The following is a 22,457-nucleotide window of genomic DNA, read 5'->3' on the forward strand; positions in this document are numbered from 1 at the left end:
TTGCCTGGTACTAGGGAATTCTGGCAGTTATAAAGATGCTTAACAAATGGTTTTTACCATTAAGGAATTTATCTTGTTAAGGAGGCAAGATGTATCATACACATGATATAATCAGAGAATAGTTTTCAATCAATATAGTAAATTAGAGAACAATTTTCAGTTGGCATATTAAATGGGTAGGTAATTCTTAAGGACAGAAGGGCCCAGAAGTTCTTTTGGAAGGTGCTGGATAAAATAGGTTAATGATAACCTGGAAAGCTTCCACATTGGAGGGGGCCGATGAGGAAATACAAGCTCAGGCAAGGAGAGAGGAAGAGCAGTATATAAACTGAAGTGGTCAAGACTCAGAATGAGAGACAAGGTGGCCAGAGTAGAGGGAAAAGAAGCATGCTAGATGTCGTGAGTGCCAGCATTGGGTATTACATCTGAGTTTATAGTTATTTGGGGGCTCAGAAGTTCTCAGTTTACATCCTTTTGGGAATCATGGCATTAGTCCGTGAAGGAGGCTTGGACTGTTAGGCCATAGTATTTCCAGAACAATCCAATTGGTGTCTTAAAGCTTACAGTCCTGAAGTGTGCAGTATTTGAGCAGATAACTCTGCTCAAATTCTTTACTGCCAACAGCTTGAAGTAAAACAGGAGATTTTCCACCTGCTCCCTCACTCCTGTTGTTTCCAGATGCTCACACTAGCTGGTCTGCTCTGCTTGTTGCTGGATTGTGTTCCTTTTTTCTTTTCCCTGCAGAGAAACCTTCCATTTTGTTTTGGCTTTGCAGGGTTTGGAGACAGCACAAGGAGAAGAGGACCTGAAGCAACAGCTGGCCCAGGCTCTGCAGGAGGTAACTTTGCCATAGTACTAAGATTATAGTGGGCTGTGGAGTGGGGAGCAACCAGGTATCACATGACCATTGACTGCCTCTGCTGCTTAGTGCATACCTCTGTGGTATCTCCAGTCTGTAAACAGAGCAGGTTGCAGCTGCTCACACCATCAGATCAGAGATTTGGAGCCTTACAAACATGCCAGACCTCAGCATGGAAACTTAGATTTTCATCTGATCTGAAGTTGCTCTGGTGAAGATGGAATGGAGCGTTAGCAGTTAAGAGGCTCTCTGGGGAAGTGGCTCCACTTCCAGAAAGGTGAGGGCAGCAGAGGGAAAATGTGAGATATGACTTGGCCACCAGGCCCGTGAAGGCCTCTGTTACCACAATGTCCCTGAGCTGTAGCCAACCAGAAACAATTCAAGAATGTTCCAGTTAAGCATTTTAGGCCAGGTTGAGAATGTGCAGTTTAACAATCAACAAAACATATCAATTTATTGAAAAAGTAAAGCTCAACAGGACTAAAATTCTCCTAAAAGATTACCTGTAATTTATTTAATTTAACCTAACTACTCTTATTTATTTTTTGTGTGTGCTCCTTTGCATCTTTAAAACCTACTTTGTCTTCTACCTTTTATGTATTATGATTAGTAGTTCCATTTAGTCAGGATGGTTCAGATCTCATTGGAGAGAGTGAGCAAATCGCATAGGAATTTGTTCAGGGGAATTTATCCTTTTATCATAAACCTACTGCCCAACCTTACAGTGCTAACAGTCATATTGTATTGTAAGCACGACAGGGTGCCTACCTTGATCTCGTTGAGGGTTTCACAAACAGCTTTGGAAAGAATTAGATGAAAATTAATTCAATCTTTTTAGAATTTTATTTTTTGAGCTTGTTTATTTTCTAGGGTGGGAGAGTAGGCATGTTTCCCATTTGGAGCATTATTAAGTTAATATTCAGACATTGTTTTGAAATTGAAAAAGAATGTGGTTCTGCTAGTTGGAAATCCCTGAGGGATCACTGAGTACCCTGCACCCTCTCCTGAGACAGGAAAGCACACTATCATTTTGCGTGGGATACTTGGCCATACATTTATTAGCTTAAAATGTGATACTTTTCGACCAGGCGCGGTGGCTCAAGCCTGTAATCCTAGCACTTTGGGAGGCCAAGGCGGGTGGATCACCAGAGGTAGGGAGTTGAAGACCAGCCTGACCAACATGGAGAAACCCTGTCTCTACTAAAAATACAAAATTAGCCGGGCGTGGTGATGCATGTCTGTAATCCCAGCTACTCAGGAGGCTGAGGCAGGAGAATCGCTTGAACCCAGGAGGTGGAGGTTGTAGTGAGCCGAGATGGTGCCATTGCACTCCAGCCTGGGCAACAAGACTCCATCTCAATAAAAAAAAAAAAGCGATACTTTTAGGTCATGGTTCTACACCATCATGCCTGGGGGACATGCCACTCATGCAGTGGCAGTTTTTTGTTCCACCATGGTGATCCTTTTGAAAGCTGTTCTTTATAGTTTATTTAAAAACTGCTTTTATAATGGTGTTTTATAACTGATTTCCTATTTAAATCACATAATACCTTCCTCTCCAATCTCCAAAAAACGACCACATCTTTTTAAACCCAGTGATTCATAAGTTCTCAGGGAATTTGACTATAGTTAGAAATGGGTCCAGACCTTCTTCACTGCCCTAAGCAGTCTGCCAGTCTTTGCTTTGAGTGGAAAAGAAAATAAAAAGATGCATTTATATACAGCTCAAAAAACTTCTCTGACTGCTTTTCATACCTATTATTTTATTTTCTTAACACTGAGGTAGGAGGGAGCACCTATTTTCCCATTTCCTTTTATTTTTATTTTTATTTTGAGACAGTGTCTTGTTCTGTCACCCAGGCTGGAGTGCAGCAGTGCAATCTCAGCTCACTACAGTCTCCACCTCCTGGGCTCAAGTGATCCTCCCACTGCAGCCTCCTGAGTAACTGGAACCATAGGCACGTGCCAGCATTCCCAACAAATTTTTTGTGTTTTTGGTAGACATGGGGTTTCACAATATTGCCCAGGCTGGTCTCAAACTCCTGAGCTCAAGTGATCCACTCAGCATAGCCTCCCAAAGTGCTGGGATTACAGGTATTATGAGCCACCACGCCCGGCCGTATTTTCCCATTTTATAGATGAGAAGGTTAAAATGCACATCTCGAATTAGTGAGTCAAGTTGAAGACCCAGGGCTTCTGATATAACTGCTTTTTTTTTTTGTCAGGAGATCACACATTTTAAAATTTGGTTCTTGAATAATATCTTTTCAAAAATACTTACCTTTACTCCACCTTCTTTTTAAAAAGAATTTGAGGATTTGAGGTGAGATTCTAAAGTATAAGCTATACTTAAGCATGAGAGTGCTCATAAATTATGTTTCATGTATGTGGAACCTCTTGACATTCAGCATAGGCATTTAGTCACAGTGAATGAGCTGTTAGTTCCTGGGTGTGCCTTCTTCCAGAAGACACTGGCAGGGTTCAGGCAGCATTATCTTATGAGCATGTAGTGTGTGATTTGTAGAATAAATAGGTTAAAGATCTTTTTTATTTCAATAAAAATGACTATTTAATTCCGCTGATTCCCATTTCCTCCTGATTATTTCATAAAAGCAGCTTCCAGTTCTGAATAGCTTGTAATTACTTACTAGTTCTTAAATACTGTTCCCAGAATCACTTGGGTGGCTAAAAAAAAAAAAAAAAAAAGCACATTTCTGGGCTCTAAGCCAAACCTATAGAAGCAGACTCTGGGACGCAGTGAAAGTTCTTCAGTTGACATGGATGTCCACCAATGATGGGTTAGTTTTAGAGGCCCCAGTACATTCGGTGGCCTCCTTCCCTAACTGCCCTCTCCCCTGAAAAAAGCAGCAGGTGGGTAACATAGCCCAGTGGAATAAAGGTATTATTTTGAAATTGCCATTTTATCGATCCCTGAACCAAAGTCACTAACTAGAGGGAGAGAACAGGCATGTTTGTGGCTAAAAGGAAGGATGCATTGTAGTTCATCCTGAGTATGTATCTGCTATGTTTTTGCAGCATTGGGCTCTAATGGAAGAGCTAAATCGCAGCAAGAAGGACTTTGAAGCAATCATTCAAGCCAAGAACAAAGAATTAGAGCAGACCAAGGTACTGGAAAGAAGATGGAAGTTTAGAATTTGGTTAGTGCATGCAACTCAGCATTTTCAACAGTGTAAGGGTTGCTATGGAGAATGAAGAGAGAAATCATGGCTGCTCCTTGCCTCTGGGGAAATAATCTATAAGATTAAAGAGGTCTATAGAAGATTCTGCCTGTCAGACAACATCTATTTCCTTCCCTTGTTCAGAAGCAAAATGCTGGGAATAAGGCACTTGCATCCTGCATTCTAGTCCTTTGTCTATGGTGGGTACTCCTTCAGGGTGTGTCACTGATACAGACTGAGGAATATTGTAGTCAAGAAATAGTTCCTCCTGAACTAGGTAATTTGAATTACATAAAGTAAAGTGAATTACTTAATGCAATTCCTTCCTATGTCAAATCAGGAGAACTCTTGAATTAGGGGTTATAAACTTAAATGCCCACCAGGGCCAGACTGGTAATCCAAGTGAGTGAAGTGGCCTGAATGTGAGAACACAGTAGGGAGCTGTGTGGGCTATGGTTCATTGGATGGGGTATTTGCCCACACCCCCATCCCAAGAGGCAACTCTTCTCTGCTCAGCCAATTGTTGCCATCCAGAAGTGCAGGCCCAGTGTTGTCAGATCTTCTGATTTTTCCACAGCAGATGAAAGTCCAAATGTTTAAGTGAAATATCCCAAATTTAAAATATGGCAACAACTTCAGCTTTTTGTGTGTGTTTTCTTTAATGTGAAGGCCAAATTAAACAAGTCTGCAGGGTGGATCCAGTCCACAGGCCACCAATTTGCAACCTCTGACCTGAAATTAATACCTGAGTCTGACTGCATCTCTCATCCCACCCCCTCCATGTACAGACCTAGAGCTGAAGGAGGGACTTTAGTTAGTTTGATTTCCTGTTTAAATCACATAATACCTTCCTCTCCAACCTCCAAGAAACTACCACATCTTTTTAAACCCAGTGATTCATAAGTTCTCGGAATTTGACTATAGTTAAGGGGGTCCAGACTTTCTTCACTGCCCTGAGCAGTCTGCCAGTCTTTGCTTTGAGTGGAAAAGAAAACAAAAAGATGAAAAATTAGCCAGCCACTCAAATACACCTCAAATGGCCTATCCTGTCCCCCTCAGGGGCTCTTAATGCTTTCTGTTTTAGGGGTGAAGTGCTAAAATAAATGTCTGCTTCAAGAGAGCATACCTAGGATCCTCCTTAAAAAGTGTGTTCACCCACAGTCTGACCTCTTGGGGAAAGCCGGGGAGATGGTACTGCAGGCCTCTGCAGGAGTGGGAAGTGGCAGGTATCATAGAGCATGGAGCCTGAAGGTAATTCAAGAGGCCTTTCTCCAGCCTTCTGCCTCCAGAGGTGTGCCTTACTTTATAGAAAAGGCAGCTGCAAAGAACACTTTAACTTTATAACTAATTCAAGTTTCCTGCCTCTCTGGACTATTCATGCCTCTTTTCTTGTCCAGTGAGTTTTTAATTATTTGGGATGATCTTATGTAACGTCTGAACTACGGCTTGCTATAAACTACTTAATGTCCCATCTGGTCTTGGGTGGTTGGTGTGGTTAGTATACCACCTGCATTTTTCTCATTTGACTAATTTTGGGGAAGGAGACAGAAACTGCAATGCAAATACTGAAAAAGTGGTGTTTTAGTCCATTCAGGCTACTACAAAAAAGACCCATAAACTGCGTAGCTTACAAACAACAGAAATTTATTTCTCACAGTACTGGAGGTTGGGAAATCCAAGATCAAGATACTGGCATATTTGGTGTCTGGTGAGGGCTATCTTCTGTTTCATAGATAGAGTCTTGCTGTGTCCCTACATGGTGGAAGGGGCACACGAGCTCTCCTTGGGCCCCTTTTATAAAGGCCACTAACCCGATTTATGAGCATGGAGCCCTCATGACCTAGTCACCTCCCAAAGGCCCCACCTCTTAATACCATCACATTTGAAAATAAGTGTCAACATGGGAATTTGGGAGGAAGCACAAACATTCACACCATAGCAAGTAGGGAGAGGAAAGAAAGGAGGTTAGTGCTCTGTATTAGAAAACAATTATTAACAATAACCCTTAGGGAAAGTGTTCTATTCTTAATGTTGCTACACCAGAATGAATCATTCACTAAGACTGAATCCTCTTCTAAATAATTAACCCTGCTCCCTGTCCCCTTTTGCATTTTTGTTGGTTCTCTGAATGACAGGTAGGATTGTGTGTCTTGCAGGAAGAGAAGGAGAAGGTGCAAGCACAGAAGGAAGAAGTTCTCAGCCACATGAATGATGTACTAGAGAATGAGCTCCAATGTATTATTTGTTCAGAATACTTCATTGAGGTAATGAAGTTGCTCACCCCTTCTTTTGCTCACCCCTTCTTTTTTTTTTTTTTTTTTGAGAGAGTCTCACTCTGTCACCCAGGCTGGAGTGCAGTGCTGTGATCTTGGCTCACTGCAACCCCCACTTCCCGGGCTCAAGCAGTTCTTGTGCCTCAGCCTCCTGAGTAGCTGGGATTACAGGCACATGCCACCACGCCTGGCTAAGTTTTAGTATTTTTAGTAGACATGGGGTTTTGCCATGTTGGCCAGGCTGGTCTCGAATTCCTGACCTCAGGTGATCTGCCCACCTCGGCCTCCCAAAGTGCTGGGATTACAGGTGTGAGTCACTGCACCTGGCCGACCCCTTCTTATTCTCCCAACCCTGAATGGAGGCTGGGCTATATAGGCTGCTTCTACTATAGGGGAACATTCTGAAGAGATTTTCTTCCAGGAACTTACAACTATTTGATTTCAAAGTGACCCCTAGAGATGACCATTTCTCATTTGTTTTTATAATCTTCTTTCCCTTCACTGTCCTTTTTTGGCATTTCATCTGTTCTTAAATGTTTATTTGGTATGATTAACATTTTTAGCTGCAGTGAAGCCTTTATCTCTTTGTTGTTGAGGGGAAAATAGGGCCAAATTAGATTTTGGAAGTATCAGAATAAAGCTGCTCAGTAAAAGCTATTCTTTCTTTACTCTGAATGGGCCCAATGCTGAGAATATGCTTATAGTGCAGCCTTTTAAACGAGGGGGTAAACGCCATTAAAATGTGGTCACTTTGGGAATTCAGGGCCCACGCTGAGTATATTTCAGGGACTCTGAGGCTCCTTATGGAAACTTGAAACCTCTACCATTTGTTAGCCTATCATATTTTTGCCCTGGCTTATTTATTTATTTAACAAATTCTGCCATTTGTGACCAGTTCACCTTAGACCACAAGTGTTAAACTCAAGTTACTAAATGACAGTGCTTTTCAGACTCCTTTAAAAAGAAGGCCAGGCGCAGTGGCTCATACCTGTAATCCCAGCATTTTGGGAGGCCGAGTGCAGGAGGATTACTTGAGGTAAGGAGTTCGAGACCAGACTGGCCAACATGGTGAAACCCCATCTCTACTAAAAATATAAAAATCAGCCAGGGGTGGTGGTGTGTGCATGTAGTCCCAGCTAGTCGGGAGGCTGAGGCAGGAGAATCACTTCAATTTGGGAGGCGGAGGCTACAGTGAGCCAAGATCACACCATTGTACTCCAGTCTGGGCAACAGAGCAAGGCAGAAGAAAAAGAAGGCTGAGGCAGGAGAATGGCATGAACCTGGGAAGTGGAGCTTGCAGTGAGCCGAGATCGCGCCTCTGCACTCCAGCCTGGGCGACAGAGCGAGACTCCGTCTCAAAAAAGAAAAAAAAAAATGTAGGCCAGTTGCAATGGCTCATGCCTATAATCCGAGCACTTTGGGAGGCCAAGGTGGGCGGATCACCTGAGGTCAAGAATTCAAGATCAGCCTGATCAACATGGCAAAACCCCATCTCTATTAATAATAGAAAAATTAGCTGGGCATGGTGATGTGTACCTGTAATCCCAGCTACTCAGGAGGCTGAGGCAGGAGAATTGCTTGAACCCAGGGGGCGGAGGTTGCAGTGAAGTGATATCGCACCACTGCACTCTAGCCTGGGTGACAGAGTGAGACTCCGTCTCAAAAAAAAAAAAAAAAAAAAAGGGATAGCGCATATATGCACAGCTTTCTTTACTCAGGTGATCTTTAGGGAGGTTGGGTCTGTTAGCCTCTTGAAAAATCTCTCCTAGGCAGACCTTTTTCTTTTGCTGTGGGTCCACTTAGACTTCAGATCGTAACTTCCCCCATAATTTCTAGTCATCTGATTCTCTACTTTGGAGAAGCTCTGTGTTGTTTTGACAAGGCTTATGGACTCTAGAAGAGGAAGACAAGAAACGGGTTGAAATAAATGATGAGTTAGCCAACCTGGAGCATCCGCAGAGACATATAAGACATAAACAACTTGACCTGTGTTTTGTTTACAGAATGCCTTCTTATCTACTTTACTGGTTACCTCTTAAAATCAGTCTCAGAAATATGTTTTATTTAATTTATTTGTTTATTTTTGAGACAGAGTCTCACTGTGTCACCCAGGCTGGGTTGCAGTGGTGTGATCTTGGCTCACTGCAACCTCCATCTCCTGGATTCAAGTGATCCTGCCTCAGCCTCCCGAGTAGCTGGGACTACAGGCACCCACCACCATGCCCGGCTAATTTTTTTATATTTTTAGTAGAGATGGGATTTCATCATGTTGGCCAGGCTGGTCTCGAACTCTGACCTCAGGTGATCTGCCCACCTCAGCCTCCCAAAGTGCTGGGATACAGTAAGCCTCAGATGTTTCATTTTTATCACATAGGTTTTCAGTACTGTTTATGAGAGCTTGTCTTATGTAATAAACACAATGTTTCCTAGCTTCTGTGCTCAATCAGTGTTATTTTGCACTGTTATCCTAAGAGCAGGAATGAGCACTTTTGAGCATAAGATACAAGAGCCTTGTATCTTAGGAGATGTACATAAACAAAAGTAACAAAGAGAAAGGTTTGTATTCTCCAGAGTGAAAAGGGCTCTGGCAGAAATTGACCAGAGGAATTACTCAGAGGAGCCCCACAAATACAGGCTTCCTTTTGCTTTCTCTCTTCATTGGCACATTTACTTAGATATTCAGGCATTGTCAATAAACCCATTATATTTTTACTTTTTTAGTTTCTTTTTTTTGCCCAGCATTTTTAGTTGCCTTCTATATTATTTTACTTTTTCAGTTTTAGAGATGATGTCATATAATTCTCTATACTTAAAATTTAGTATATGTTCCCTTTCATATGTTAATTAGCAAGACATAAATTTGTTTTTCTTTTTGAAAAATTTGTTTTACAAAAGCATCAGATTGGTGGAAACTAATAATATTTATTGTTTGTTTTTGTTTGTTTGTTAGTTTTTTCCAGGCAGTGTCTCACTCTGTCGCCCACGCTAGAGTGCAATGATGCCGTCATGGCTCACTGCAGTTTCTAGCTCCCGGGCTGAAGTGATCCTCCCACCCCAGCCTCCTGAGTAGCTGGGGCTACAGACTGTGCCACCATGCCCGGCTATTTTTTTTTTTTTTTTTGGTAGAGATGGGATTTCACCATGTCTCAGGCTGGTCTTGAATTCCTGGCTCAAGCAGTCCACCTTCTTCAGCTCCCCAAGTGCTAGGATTACAGGTGTAAGCATTCACACACTTATTAGTCCTACTCATATCCAGTAACATTTTGTTTGCAAGGTGGCCAGCCCACACTGGGAGCGTGGTCTGAGTTGGTGGACTGAAACAGACAAATCCCTTAACTTTGAGAAAATAAAAGAATTGTCTAACATAAAGCTTAAAATTTCCCAACCCTAAGAACGATTTTTTTTTTTTTTTAAAGACAGAGTCTCCCTCTGTCACTCAGGCCATACTGCAGTGGCGTGATTTTTGTCTCACTGCAACCTCCACCTCCTGGGTTCAAGAAATTCTCGTGCCTCAGCCACCCGAGTAGCTGGAATTAGAGGTGTGTACCACCATGACTGGCTAATTTTCATATTTTTAGTAGAGACGAGGTTTTACCATGTTGTCCAGGCTGGTCTCGAACTCCTGACCTCAGGTGACCCAACCACCTCGGCCTTGCAGAGTGCCAGGATTATAGGCATGAGCCATCACGCCTGGCCCAACCCCAAGATTCTGATACTCTTTGTAAGCCCTCAAGATGGGATTCTGGTTGATTTTCCATTTGGCCTTTGAAATTCACTCCTGACCTAACTTTGAGATCAGAAGCATCCTGAGAAAGTAAGCATGAAAGTTCTGATATGTGTGTTCACATTCCTGTTGTAGGCTGTCACCTTGAACTGTGCCCACAGTTTCTGCTCCTACTGTATCAATGAATGGATGAAGCGGAAGATAGAATGCCCCATTTGTCGGAAGGACATTGAGTCCAAAACGTACTCTTTGGTTCTGGACAATTGCATTAATAAGATGGTAAATAATCTGAGCTCAGAAGTGAAAGAACGACGAATTGTTCTCATTAGGGAACGAAAAGGTGAGTGGGTGTGAGAATCCCTACCCCTCAAGAAAGGACTTATTTACTTCCAAACTTCAACAAATTTTTTTGGAAAGAGTCAGATAAACAATTCTTGAACTAGGGAAGAGGTGGAATAAATGGGGAGGAGTAAAAGGAGTTAAAGAGAATGTGTGAGAGGAAGAGTTGAGATAGAATTAACCTCAACTGTTATTTGAGCAGCAGGGAAGTGGGAGGCTAAGCATGTGTGCCTTGGTTGTGGGGGTAAAATAAAGATGTGATTTTAAAAAACACACACAGTCAGACGTTTTGCTGTACCAATCACTAGATGGTGCTGTTGTCAAGACACTTCCGTTGCTGTCCAGGTGTTGAAAAAACCTTGAGTATACAGTGAGTTATAAATAGGATAGTAGGGCCAGGAATCTGATGCTGACTTGCAAGCAGCTGTGGTTTGAAACTGGCCCTCGGTTCGTCAGCCAGAATGGAGGCCGCAGGCTTGTCACAGAGACGGAGCAGGACATGTGTCTGTGCCTGTAATGCCCAAGGAATACATTCTGACCTGTGGGAGGGCAGAGCGGCCTTTGAAAGTTGGCTCTTTGGAACTGAAGTTTTACCACTTTACTAACAGCTGTATGCTACTGGATTTTGTGCCTAAATGTAAGCCCCCACAGAATTTCACCTCCAAGAGCTACTTGATTCTGGCAGAATCCCATTGTTCTTCCTTTTCACCTCCCATCACTCCATAAGCATTTATAGGAATACTACACTAGGCCTCAAGAGAAAAAGATAAATAAGACATTATCTCATCCCTTACAGCATGAACAGTCTGGCGGAGGAGATAGAAAGGCAAATAGATAGTGTGATGAGTTCCTTATCAGGGTTCTATGAAACTTCAAAGGAGGAGACACATCTGATTTGGCCTGGGGAGGTGCAGGTATGGGAGAAAGCTTCATCAAGGAAATGACATTTGAATGAGCCTTAAAGGTTCCCTAGGCAGTTAGCTTTCTAAGCGGAGACAGTAGCACAAGCAAAACACAGAGGCATGAGAAGCAGTGACCTGCCCTGCCCCAGTTCCCAGTGTGGCCCATACGAGACATAATATTCACATGCCAAGGCTTAGAAAGTATCTATGGAGGCTTTGCGAATGTTTTTTCTTCCCTCTTTCCCTTTTTGAGAGGAGCAGTGATCTGGGAACCCAGATCTGGCCAAGATCAGGTTGTGGCCTTGGAACTGAAGTCTGCTGAGTCGGGGGATGGGGTTGGAGGCAGACCTAGGGACATCCGTGGGCTTTCTTCGCACAGTCTACCACCTGAGTTCCTTCCCTGCAATCTAAGCATGGTAAATGGCTTCACAAAACATCAGGGAAAGAAAAGGCTGGGCACGGTGGCTCACACCTCTAATCCCAGCACTTTGGGCGGCCAAGGTGGGCGAATCATGAGATCAGGAGTTCGAGACCAGCCTGGTCAACATGGTGGAAGCGCATCTCCACTAAAAATACAAAAAGTAGCTGGGTGTGGTGGCACACACCAGTAGTCGCAGCTACGTGGGAGGCTGAGGCAAGAGAATCGTTTGAACCTGGGAGGCAGAGGTTGCAGTGAGCCGAGATTGCACCACTGCACTCCAGCCTGGATGACAGAGCAAGATTCTATCTCAAAAAAAAAAAAAAAAGGAAAGAAGGGCCTTGGGCCCTGTGTCCTAAGTTTACGTCTGACTTCTGTTAAACAGAGTTAATTCTGCAGAGTAATAACAGATACCCTTTTTCTCTCCAAAGGCTAAAGAGGGTGTCTCTCACTTTTTTTGGTAACACTAGGGGGCTACACAGTAAAATGAGTCAGCTTCCCTGTTAAATGCATTGGCTGGGAGCAGTTCTGGCACCCATCTTGGTTTCTGTAGTTATCGCACCGAATGCAGCTTTGAAGTTTTCTCTAGAGACAGACAGGTTTTCTGAGACCTGATTTGGGGAAAGACATGCCAGAGCTATCAACAGCTTCACTGGGTTTAGAGAAAATTCTCGGTTTAAATACCAACCTTCCTTCCATATTCCAGGGCCAATTGAAAGCTGGTTTAATCCCTGTTGCATGGGAATTTTTAAAAAGGACCAAATTTAGGATCTGGGAACTAGGATTGGTAAGCTTATAATTGTCAGAGTCCTAACACTGCAGGCCCTGGAGCAGGAATTGCTCTTATCAATTCAGAGGAGACCTGCCTGCCTGTGGCAGCAGAGGGTTGCCCATGCAGACATGCCTGTATTCTGATTTCACCAAGAGCAGCCTCACTTCTAGGCCTCCTGGGCTGGTTATTGAAGTTTCATATGTCAGTGGGAGGAGTAGCGTCTCATGACTGATTAGCCATTGATCTCTTGTGTGAGACCAGAGGAGAGGAAGAGGATGGGAATGTTAGGATGCTGGATCCTGAGTTGGAGGTGGATGCTCTGGAGCTAGGACAGATAACAGACTGTCCTGTATCATGAGTCACTGTGGCTCTCTGGGATATTGACATGAGACTTTTTCTGAATGGAAAAGTTTTTTTGAAATCCCCTATAGATGATCTCCCTCTGGAGCTGGTGAGGTGAGAGAGCAGTCTTATGTCAGCTGCTCCCCTCCCGTTTCTTTCGTTCTCATTCAATGTTAGTTGGTTGACAAGAGTGTTAAAACTCTTATGTTTTGCTTTTCCTAGCAGTTTCTTTGGGTTGTACTCAGAAAATAACAAGCGATGTAGAAATAAAATCTCCTTGGTGCTTTAGAACAGTGATTTTCAACCAAGGGGCTTTTTCAAACTACATTCCTTAGCTGCCTTGCTACTATTCTTTTTTTTTTTTTTTTTTTTGAGATGGAGTCTTGCCTTGTTGCCCAGGCTGAAAGGCTGAAGTTTAATGGCACGATTTTGGCTTACTGCAACCTCCCCCTTCCGGGTTTAAGTGATTCTCCTCCCTCAGCCTCCTGGGTAGCTGGGATTACAGGTGCACACCACCATAGCCAGCTAATTTTTGCATTTTTGGTAGAGACGGGGTTTTACTATGTTGGTCAGGCTGGTCTCCAACTCCTGACCTCAGGTGATGTGCCCCACTCATCCTCTCAAAGTGCTGGGATTACAGGCGTGAGCCACTGCGCCTGGCCCCTTGCTACTATAATAGTGAATTGCGGCTACTAGTGAGAGTGTGCCATGGCCTTCACATGTGCTGAGGTGGGGAGAGTCGTTTGTGAACTATTGTGTAAATCTGTGACACAAAGTCCCCTCCAGAGGTTGGGGGTGTCTGTATCTCTTGCCAGCTTCCTGTAGGCTAAGTAGGGGGTGGTCCCAACATAGGACAGGAGAAACTGGCAAAACCCAGGCTCTGAAGAGTATCTGTCAGCCCACCTGTAAGGCTTTCCCTGATATTGCCCATCCTCCTTTGCTGAAAGACAGCCTTTTAAAGGGATTTTTGAGGGAGTGGCAGCAGTAATCCTCTCTCTTGCAGAGAGAGTACTTGTTAGCAGGTAGTTGTAACCTGTTCTGTCCCTGGAGAATCAGGGTCATTTGCATGAAGTCAGCATTTCTGCCTGCCTTGTATAAGACAGTGTTTGTCTAAGAGAAAATGGATTGTGGCAAGGTCAGGATGAGGCAGAAGTGTCCACATGCTTGTACTCAAATAGTATATAACACTGTATTCTTAAGATTTTTTTTTTCTTTTTTGAGATGGAGTTTCGCTCTTGTTGCCCAGGCTGGAGTGCAATGGCGCGATCTCAGCTCACCACAACCTCCGCCTTCCGGGTTCAAGTGGTTCTTCTGCCTTAGCCTCCCAAGTAGCTGGGATTACAAACATGCGCCACCACGCCTGGCTAATTTTGTATTTTTAGTAGAGATAGGGCTTCTCCATGTTAGTCAGGCTGGTCTCGAACTCCCGACCTCAGGTGATCCGCCCACCTCTGCCTCTCAAAGTGCTGGGATTACAGGCGTGAGCCACCGCGTCCGGCTCTTAAGATTTTTTTACTTTAAACAATGTATGCAGGCTGGGCACTGTGGCTCACGGCTGTAATCCCAGCACTTTGGGAGGCTGAAGGGAGCCAGATCACAAGGTCAGGAGTTTGAGACCAGCCTGACCAATATGGTGAAACCCCATCTCTACTAAAAATACAAAAATTAGCTGGGCGTGGTGGTCCACACCTGTAATCCCAGCTACTCAGGAGGCTGAGGCAGGAGAATTGCTTGAACCTGGGAGGCGGAGGTTGCAGTGAGCCAAAATCACGCTACTGCACTCCAGCCTGGGCAACAGAGTGAGACTTCATCTCAAAAAAAAAAAAAAAAAAAAAAGAAAAAGTATGCTTTGCAAAATTGTAATGGGATGGAACATTATCAGACTTGATACTATAAGCTTTTTAATTTCTCTCTCACCACTTCCCTATTCATCCCCCTTCTTTTTTCCTTCTCTTCTTCTTTTGTGTCCTAGTATCCTTCCTTGTCATCAAGGTGTGGTTTTTCCTCTGTTGAATTTCTTTCCTTTGTCATCCTTTTGTTTTGTTTTTCTTGAAAAAGGCTGGCGTGCAGTGGCATGATCACAGCTCACTGTAGCCTTGGCCTTCGGGCTCAGGTAATCCTCTTACCTCAGCCTCCCAAGTAGCTGGGACCACAGGTGCGTGCCACCACACCCAGCTAATTTTTTGTATTTTTTGTAGAGATAGGGTTTCACCATGTTGCCCAGACTGATCTCGAACTCCTGAGCTCGAGCAATCCACCTGCCTCAGCCTCCCAAAGTGCCAGGATTACAGGTGTGAGCCACTGCGCCTGGTCTAATTTTTTTTCCCCCTGTCACTCTTATTGACACCTCAGAATACACAGTTTGAAATGACAAGGGCATCATAGGAACTATTCACCTAATGAAACTTAGTAGAGGTCTGCTGTGGGATTAATTGGACCTTATGGAGTAGCAACCCAGGAAGTCCTAGAACCTTGAATTCTTATTTTTCTCTGTAATCCTTGTGATTGCCAAATGGTCCTTCCATCTGGAGGTCAGAAGGCTGTTCTCTGACTTCGTGCTCTGTGGTAGAGTGTCTTCTCCCTTTCACCAAAAGCTACTACTGTCTTGCGAGCACCCAGAAAAGTTTTCACAGTTTAGGAGAGTGGCCTTCCTAGATGCTATTAATCATCTTTCAGTGCACCCTAAATGTATGGAAGATTGAGTTTGAGGGAACCATGCATGCCCCGGTTGAGAGATCCAGGGCTGACTTTGACTGCTGGGCTATGATAGCTTTAAATACACCCTGAAGAGTCCAGTGCAGGAGAGTCAGTGACTCCAGTGAGCCCTGCACCATGTTGTACTGAAAGTGAAAATCAGTGCTTGCTGGCCATGGTGGGATCCCATTGCTGCTGGAGGCTGCAGCCCAGCTGTCAGCCCACCAGCCTAGGGCTGGGAAAAGGGCCTGGAGATGGAACATGAGCAGTTCTGGCCATCTCTGGTGTTTAGCAGGAGACACTTCAGATTGTTCATTGCTATTTCCCACAGTAAAATTTTCTCCTGCCCTTCTTTGATTTTTAGTGATAATACAGTTATTTTGGCCCTCTAAAAAATGGATCCTCTTTCCCTCCTAACATGTAATTTTATGATTTTTCATACCTACTTCCAGGAATGTCTATTGTAGGAGACTACCTGTGCAAATATAGAGTAGCATCATTAACCAAAGCAACTTTTCTTTGAGTTTCTTGGTTAACCCTAGATGAACACTGAGTATTTTTACAGCAACCTCAAATAAGTTGATATTCTATGAACTAATCATAGAGAGTGTCTGATTATACCTCATCAGCTGGATATATATTCTGTCCAACTGCCTACTGCTATGGTTCTTGATATAACCAGACATGCTCCTTTTCCTGGCTAGGGCTTCTACTTCAATTACTTTCTGTACCCTGGAGAGTTTGGACTGCTTTTACCTTTGTCTCATTAAACTTGAACCAGAACCAACCCCAAAGAAAATCTCTTCCTTGCTTCCTTTCTTCTGGGTCTTTCCTTTTTTTTCCTGTCGCTCAGGCTGAGTGCAGTGGCATGATCTCAGCTTACTTACTGCAAACCTCCACCTCCTGGGCTCAAGCATCCTCCTACCTCAGCCTCCCTAGTAGCTGGGACTACAGATGTGCACTACCATGCCTGGCTAATTTTTTTGTATTTTCTGTAGAGATGGGGTTTCACTATGTCGCCTGGGCTGGTCTGGAACTCCTGCGCTCATTGAATCAGCCCTCAGCTTCCCACAGTGCTGGGGTTATAGGCATGAGCCACCATGCCCAGTCCTGGGTCTTTCCTTTTTCTTAGCTCCTACTAAATGCTAAGTGCTTGGGGATAAAAGCAAAGAGGGCATGTGCAACCTCTCCCCTCATGGAACTTTTGCTCTAAGTGCAGGCCCTAGGCTCCTTATAGTAAAATCCTACAATATGAGAAATAAAGGGTGCTGAGTCAAGGAAAGTCTTCCCTGAGTCAGTGAAGGACATGGAGTGTATCTTTTAGGTGGAAGGACAAGAAGCAAAAGCAAGGGGTTTTTAGGGGCTGAGAGAAGTACAGAGTGCTGGAGAGAATATTGAGCATTCAGCCTGGAAAAGTAGGCAGGACTGGGTCATGAAGGGTGTTACAGACATGTTGCAGAGTTAGTCTAGGGGCAGGGGGAAACTATCAGAAGATATTAAGTGGAGATCTGACTGTTGATGTTTGTGTTTTTCTGGATAGGTTAGTCTGGCTGTAGTGAAGAGACTACATGGTTCTGGAAACAAGAATAAAGGCAGTAATCATGGCCAGCGATGATGGTGGCTAGGCTAGAGAAGTAGCAGCAGGGATGGCCAGAGTGGATAGATTCAAGAGGTAGTTAAGGAGGTAGAATCCATAGGTCTCGGCCAGGCGCGGTGGCTCAAGCCTGTAATCCCAGCACTTTGGGAGGCCGAGATGGGCAGATCACGAGGTCAGGAGATCGAGACCATCCTGGCTAACACGGTGAAACCCCTTCTCTACTAAAAAATACAAAAAACTAGCCGGGCGAGGTGACGGGCGCCTGTAGTCCCAGCTACTTGGGAGGCTGAGGCAGGAGAATGGCGTGAACCCGGGAGGCGGAGCTTGCAGTGAGCTGAGATCCGGCCACTGCACTCCAGCCTAGGCGACAGAGCGAGACTCCGTCTCAAAAAAAAAAAAAAAAAAGAATTCACAGGTCTGTGGGACTGATGTGCTGTGGGGAGTACAGGGGAGCTCAGATCATGTCCAGGTTTCTTTCTATTAGGGGCACCTGAGTTGATGATGATGCATTTACTAAAATAGGAGCAGTTGGGGCAGACAAATTTAGTTCTCAACTGAAAAGTTTAAGGCACCTGAGGACATCAATGGAGCTGTTCAGTGGGTATATGAATGTGTGGATCTGGAGCCTGAAGGACAGGCCAAGTTGAGATCCTAGGTTTGGGGTTCATGAGCCATGGAAGTGGATGAACCACTGTTACCCTCTCTGTGGTATTAAGAGCCAAAAGGCAAGTTCTTAGCCATGAGAAACACCAACATTAGGGGATGAGTAGTAGAAGAGGGGCCTACAGGACAGTCTGATGAATGGTCAAAAAGAGAGAGATGGAAAAAGAGGTATGTGGGGCAGGCAACAAATGACACTAGAGCTGGTACACGGCTGTCCTCACAGCTACTTGGGAGACGGAGGTGAGAGGATCACTTGATGCCAGGAGTTCAAGACCAGCCTGGGCAACCCCCATCTCAAAAAAAAAAAAAAAAAAATTAGGCATGGTGGCACATGCCTGTGGTCCTGCCTACTCAGGAGGCTGAGGCTGGAGCATCCCTTGAACCCAGGAGTTTAAGTCTCCAGTAAGCTGCGACTGTGCCATTGTACTCCAGCCTGGGCAAAAGAGCCAGACCCCATCTCTTTAAAAAAAAAAAAAGACATTACATGGTGTCCTTTGAGCCTTCCTGGCCACACTGTTGTCTATGGTAGACCCCCGTCATTACATTCTAGACATTGCCCTATTATTTCTTTGGAAGCATTTACCAGATTGAAATAATATTTGTTAATGTACTCTTGCCTCTAGATTTCTAAACTCCTTGAGGGCAGGAATTTTATCTTACTCCTTGTAGTATTCTCAGGGCATTGAAGAGTGTTTGGCACATGGTAGCTCTTCAGTAAATACGTGTTTATGAAGAGTTATAAAGTGAGAAGTCCATATATGAAATGCTGCCGAGACATTAAACAAGATAAGGAAGAAAAATTGCCCATTGAGTATGCAGGCATGTGGGATATCAGTGACTTTATCTAGCATAAGTCGTGGGGGATGGTGGAGTCAGAAGTCAGTTTACAGTGATTGGGGAGTGAGTATGAGATGAGGGAGTACAGAAAGAATACACAACTTCTTCACAACATTTGGCTGTGACTAAGATGGTGAGGACCACCACCAAAAGAAGGCTGTATTTGGAGGAGGAAGTAGGGTGAAACGGAGTTTTTGTTGTTTTTTAAAGACGTGATTCAAGCATGTTCAATTGCTGATTGAAAGGAGCCTGTAGAGAAGGGCATGCTGGAAAACCAAGATAGCGGATAGGGTATGATTCTTTGGAAGGCAGAGGAAGACAGGGAGTGCAGAGCTCAGAAAGGAATTAGTCTTTAAGAGTAGAAGGGTAGCCGGGCGTGGTGGCTCAAGCCTGTAATCCCAGCACTTTGGGAGGCTGAGACGGGCAGATCACAAGGTCAGGAGATCGAGACCATCCTGGCTAACACGGTGAAACCCTGTCTCTACTAAAAAATACAAAAAACTAGCCGGGCGAGGTGGCGGGCGCCTGTAGTCCCAGCTACTCAGGAGGCTGAGGCAGGAGAATGGCGTAAACCCGGGAGGCGGAGCTTGCAGTGAGCTGAGATCCGGCCATTGCACTCCAGCCTGGGCGACAGAGCCAGACTCAGTCTCAAAAAAAAAAAAAGAGTAGAAGGGTACATTCTTTGTTTTACAGAAGGAAGAGTTTCATGTGGGAGCTGGGGCAAGGAAGTTTGCTTGGGGGCGTCGAGATAATTTCTTTCTTGTGGCTTCTGTATTCTTCTGTGAGCTAATAGTTGAGACCATTAGCTAAGAGGGAGGGAACCCCTCTTGGTTCTCTCTCTCCAAGGCTGAAGGCATGCCCAGCCCCAAGGCCCACCACCTCAAAGGCTACCCAGAAGTGGGAGACAAATAACTTCTGTAGTCCTTTCTTTTTTTTTTTTTTTTTTTTGAGACGGAGTCTCGCTCTGTCGCCCAGGCTAGAGTGCAGTGGCCGGATCTCAGCTCACTGCAAGCTCCGCCTCCCGGGTTTACGCCATTCTCCTGCCTCAGCCTCCCAAGTAGCTGGGACTACAGGCGCCCGCCACCTCGCCCGGCTAGTTTTTTTGTATTTTTTAGTAGAGACGGGGTTTCACCGCATTAGCCAGGATGGTCTCGATCTCCTGACCTCGTGATCCGCCCGTCTCGGCCTCCCAAAGTGCTGGGATTACAGGCTTGAGCCACCGCGCCCGGCCAGTCCTTTCAATCCCCTACCAAAGCATTCCAGAATTCAGTCCCAGAGAAAGGGGAAAATGTGCTCGGTGACTTTATTGTGCCTTTGGCATAGGCCAGGATCCCCACCTTTCTGGGATCAAGGAAGCAGAAGCTATTGGAAAAGCCTGGAGGCTAGTAAGTAAATAGCCTTTCTTGTCCCCTTCCTCTTTGGACACAGGAAGAACTCCCGCCTCTCCCTGTCTATTCCTGTATATAACTCATTCCCTCCTTTAATATCCTTTAGCAGATTTATTGAGGGCCAGGTTTGTGCTAGGCACTGTTCTAGATGCTGAGGATGTAAAAAGTGAAAATCTAAGTTAGATGTGATTCATGCTATGGAGAAAAATCAAGCAAGAAGGGGAGAAGAGGTGATGGTGAAAGCCTTGGCAATGCTTAATAGGGTAATCAAGGAAGGCACTTCTGAGCAGGAACTATGGAGGGAAGCTCTGAAGGAGGCGGCCATGCTGCCATGTAGGGAAAGAGGGAATGGTAAGGGGGAGCAAAGAGGCCAGTGCTGGGGAGTGGAGTGAGCGCTGGGGAGTGGGTAGGAGATGAGGAGAGGAAGCTTGGGCAAGATGCAGATTGTGTAGGGCCTTGTAGGCCTTTGAAAGGACTTTGACTTTAACTGTTACTATGAGAGGAATGAGGAACAGGCTTTGAGCGAGAGTAACATGATCTGACTTCTGTTTTCTCAGTTTGCTATGGCTGCTGTGTGAGGAAGAGACAGAGTGGCAAGGCTGGAAGCAGGGAGTCCAGGGAAGGGAAATGCCAGCTCCTCATTTATTTATTTCTCTTCTTTTTCTCCAAAGCAAAGAGATTGTTCTGAAGACCATGCTCTAAGGGCCTTTGAAAGACTGCCAGGCAATGGGAGCCTGAGATGGTCTGGAGCATTCTCTCTAGCCGTGACTCCGCTGCTCTGAAGGTCAACTGAGAAGTCTTATGGGACAGAGACTGAGTTAGGAAGCCCTCAGTCACTTGCCTTCCACGGTGGCCAGCCCTGCTGCCATCATTGGCTGAAGCACCACCAGGATTCCCGGCACCCAACTGCTTTAGGGTACTTCATAGACTCTGCCTCACTACATGTCGAATGAGTTATTTGAGTTCTCTTTTGTTTTTTTAGTTTGTTGTTGTTGTTACTGTTTTGATACCTCAGAAACACCTCCGTTGACAATTGTTTTGGATAGGTTGGATGTACCCCGTGGCTGCCTCTGAAGGCGGTGTCTATTTTGAGAGGATGGCTTACCTCTTCTTTGTGAAAATACTATCTCATTTCCTGGAAATAAAATGTAAAACCTGTCAGTTGCTCAGCTGGGCTTTGGTGTATTTACCTTCCTTCCCTTCCTGCTCCCAGACAGTCTCACAAGTAAACACTGGCAGCTCATAGATTACAACCAAGAAAGTGACTATATCAGATGATAGACTTCAAGTGAATGTCAGCCTAAGAGGCCAAGCCGCAGATCATGGCCACACCAGACGAGCTCTGTTAACCCCCTGATTGTCGTGTTTCCTTTTTATTACAGAGGTGGGTCACTGTTTACCTTGTTTCGGGGTGGGAAGAACTCCTTTCCTTCAGCTGGCATTTGAATGTTTCCAAATCTATTTTATCCTGCGTCATAAACACACAGGCAATGATTTTATGACAACTTGATGTGCTTTTTTTTTTTTTTTTTTTTTTTTTTTTTGAGACGGAGTCTCGCTCTGTCACCCAGGCTGGAGTGCAGTGGCCGGATCTCAGCTCACTGCAAGCTCCGCCTCCCGGGTTCACGCCATTCTCCTGCCTCAGCCTCCCGAGTAGCTGGGACTACAGGCGCCCGCCGCCACGCCCGGCTAAGTTTTTGTATTTTTAGTAGAGACGGGGTTTCACCGTGTTAGCCAGGATGGTCTCGATCTCCTGACCTCGTGATCCGCCCGTCTCGGCCTCCCAAAGTGCTGGGATTACAGGCTTGAGCCACCGCGCCCGGCCCTTGATGTGCTTTTTTCTTTATTTTTCTTTTAAATTAAAAGTCTCTCTTTGCTCTACCTCTCCTTTATTTTTTATTTTTATTTTTATTTTTGAGACAAGATCTGACTCTGTTGCCCAAGCTGGAGTACAGTGGTGTAATCTCAGCTCACTGCAACCTCCACCTCCCAGACTCAAACCATCCTCCCACCTCAACCTTCCGTGTAACTGGGACTACAGGCATATGCCATCACACCCAGCTAATTTTTGTATTTTTTTTTTTTTTTTTTTTTGCGACGGAGTCTCGCTCTGTCGCCCAGGCTGGAGTGCAGTGGCCGGATCTCAGCTCACTGCAAGCTCCGCCTCCCGGGTTCATGCCATTCTCTGGCCTCAGCCTCCCGAGTAGCTGGGACTACAGGCGCCTGCCACCTCGCCCGGCTAGTTTTTTGTATTTCTTAATAGAGACGGGGTTTCACCGTGTTAGCCAGGATGGTCTCGATCTCCTGACCTCGTGATCCGCCCGTCTCGGCCTCCCAAAGTGCTGGGATTACAGGCTTGAGCCACCGCGCCCGGCCAATTTTTGTATTTTTTGTAGAGAAGGGGTTTCACCATGTTGGCCAGGCTGGTCTCAAACTCCTGACATCAAATGATCTGTCTGCCTCAGCCTCT

The 22,457-nt window shown here is 45.0% G+C and overlaps 1 protein-coding gene across 5 annotated transcripts in view; it reads left to right on the forward strand.

The window, feature by feature from the left end:
• Positions 1 to 21,156, forward strand: part of RNF8 (ring finger protein 8) — a 38,085-nt gene extending 16,929 nt beyond the window's left edge. For 2 of the 5 annotated variants that reach the window (XM_009205043.2, XM_021937203.2), the window contains exons 4-8: positions 776 to 838; positions 3,896 to 3,985; positions 6,174 to 6,302; positions 10,171 to 10,375; positions 20,659 to 21,156. In XM_009205043.2, coding sequence (XP_009203307.1) covers positions 776 to 838; positions 3,896 to 3,985; positions 6,174 to 6,302; positions 10,171 to 10,375; positions 20,659 to 20,675 — 504 coding nt within the window. In that variant the 3' untranslated portion in view covers positions 20,676 to 21,156. Of the gene's footprint in view, positions 1 to 775; positions 839 to 3,895; positions 4,018 to 6,173; positions 6,303 to 10,170; positions 10,376 to 20,658 lie in introns of all 5 variants that reach the window. The other 3 variants (XR_645950.2, XM_003897551.3, XM_009205045.2) reach the window with 3 other exon arrangements.
• The last annotated feature ends 1,301 nt before the right edge of the window (positions 21,157 to 22,457 follow it).

The sequence above is a fragment of the Papio anubis genome, chromosome 6 (assembly GCF_008728515.1).
Source record: "Papio anubis isolate 15944 chromosome 6, Panubis1.0, whole genome shotgun sequence".
NCBI lineage: Eukaryota > Metazoa > Chordata > Mammalia > Primates > Cercopithecidae > Papio > Papio anubis.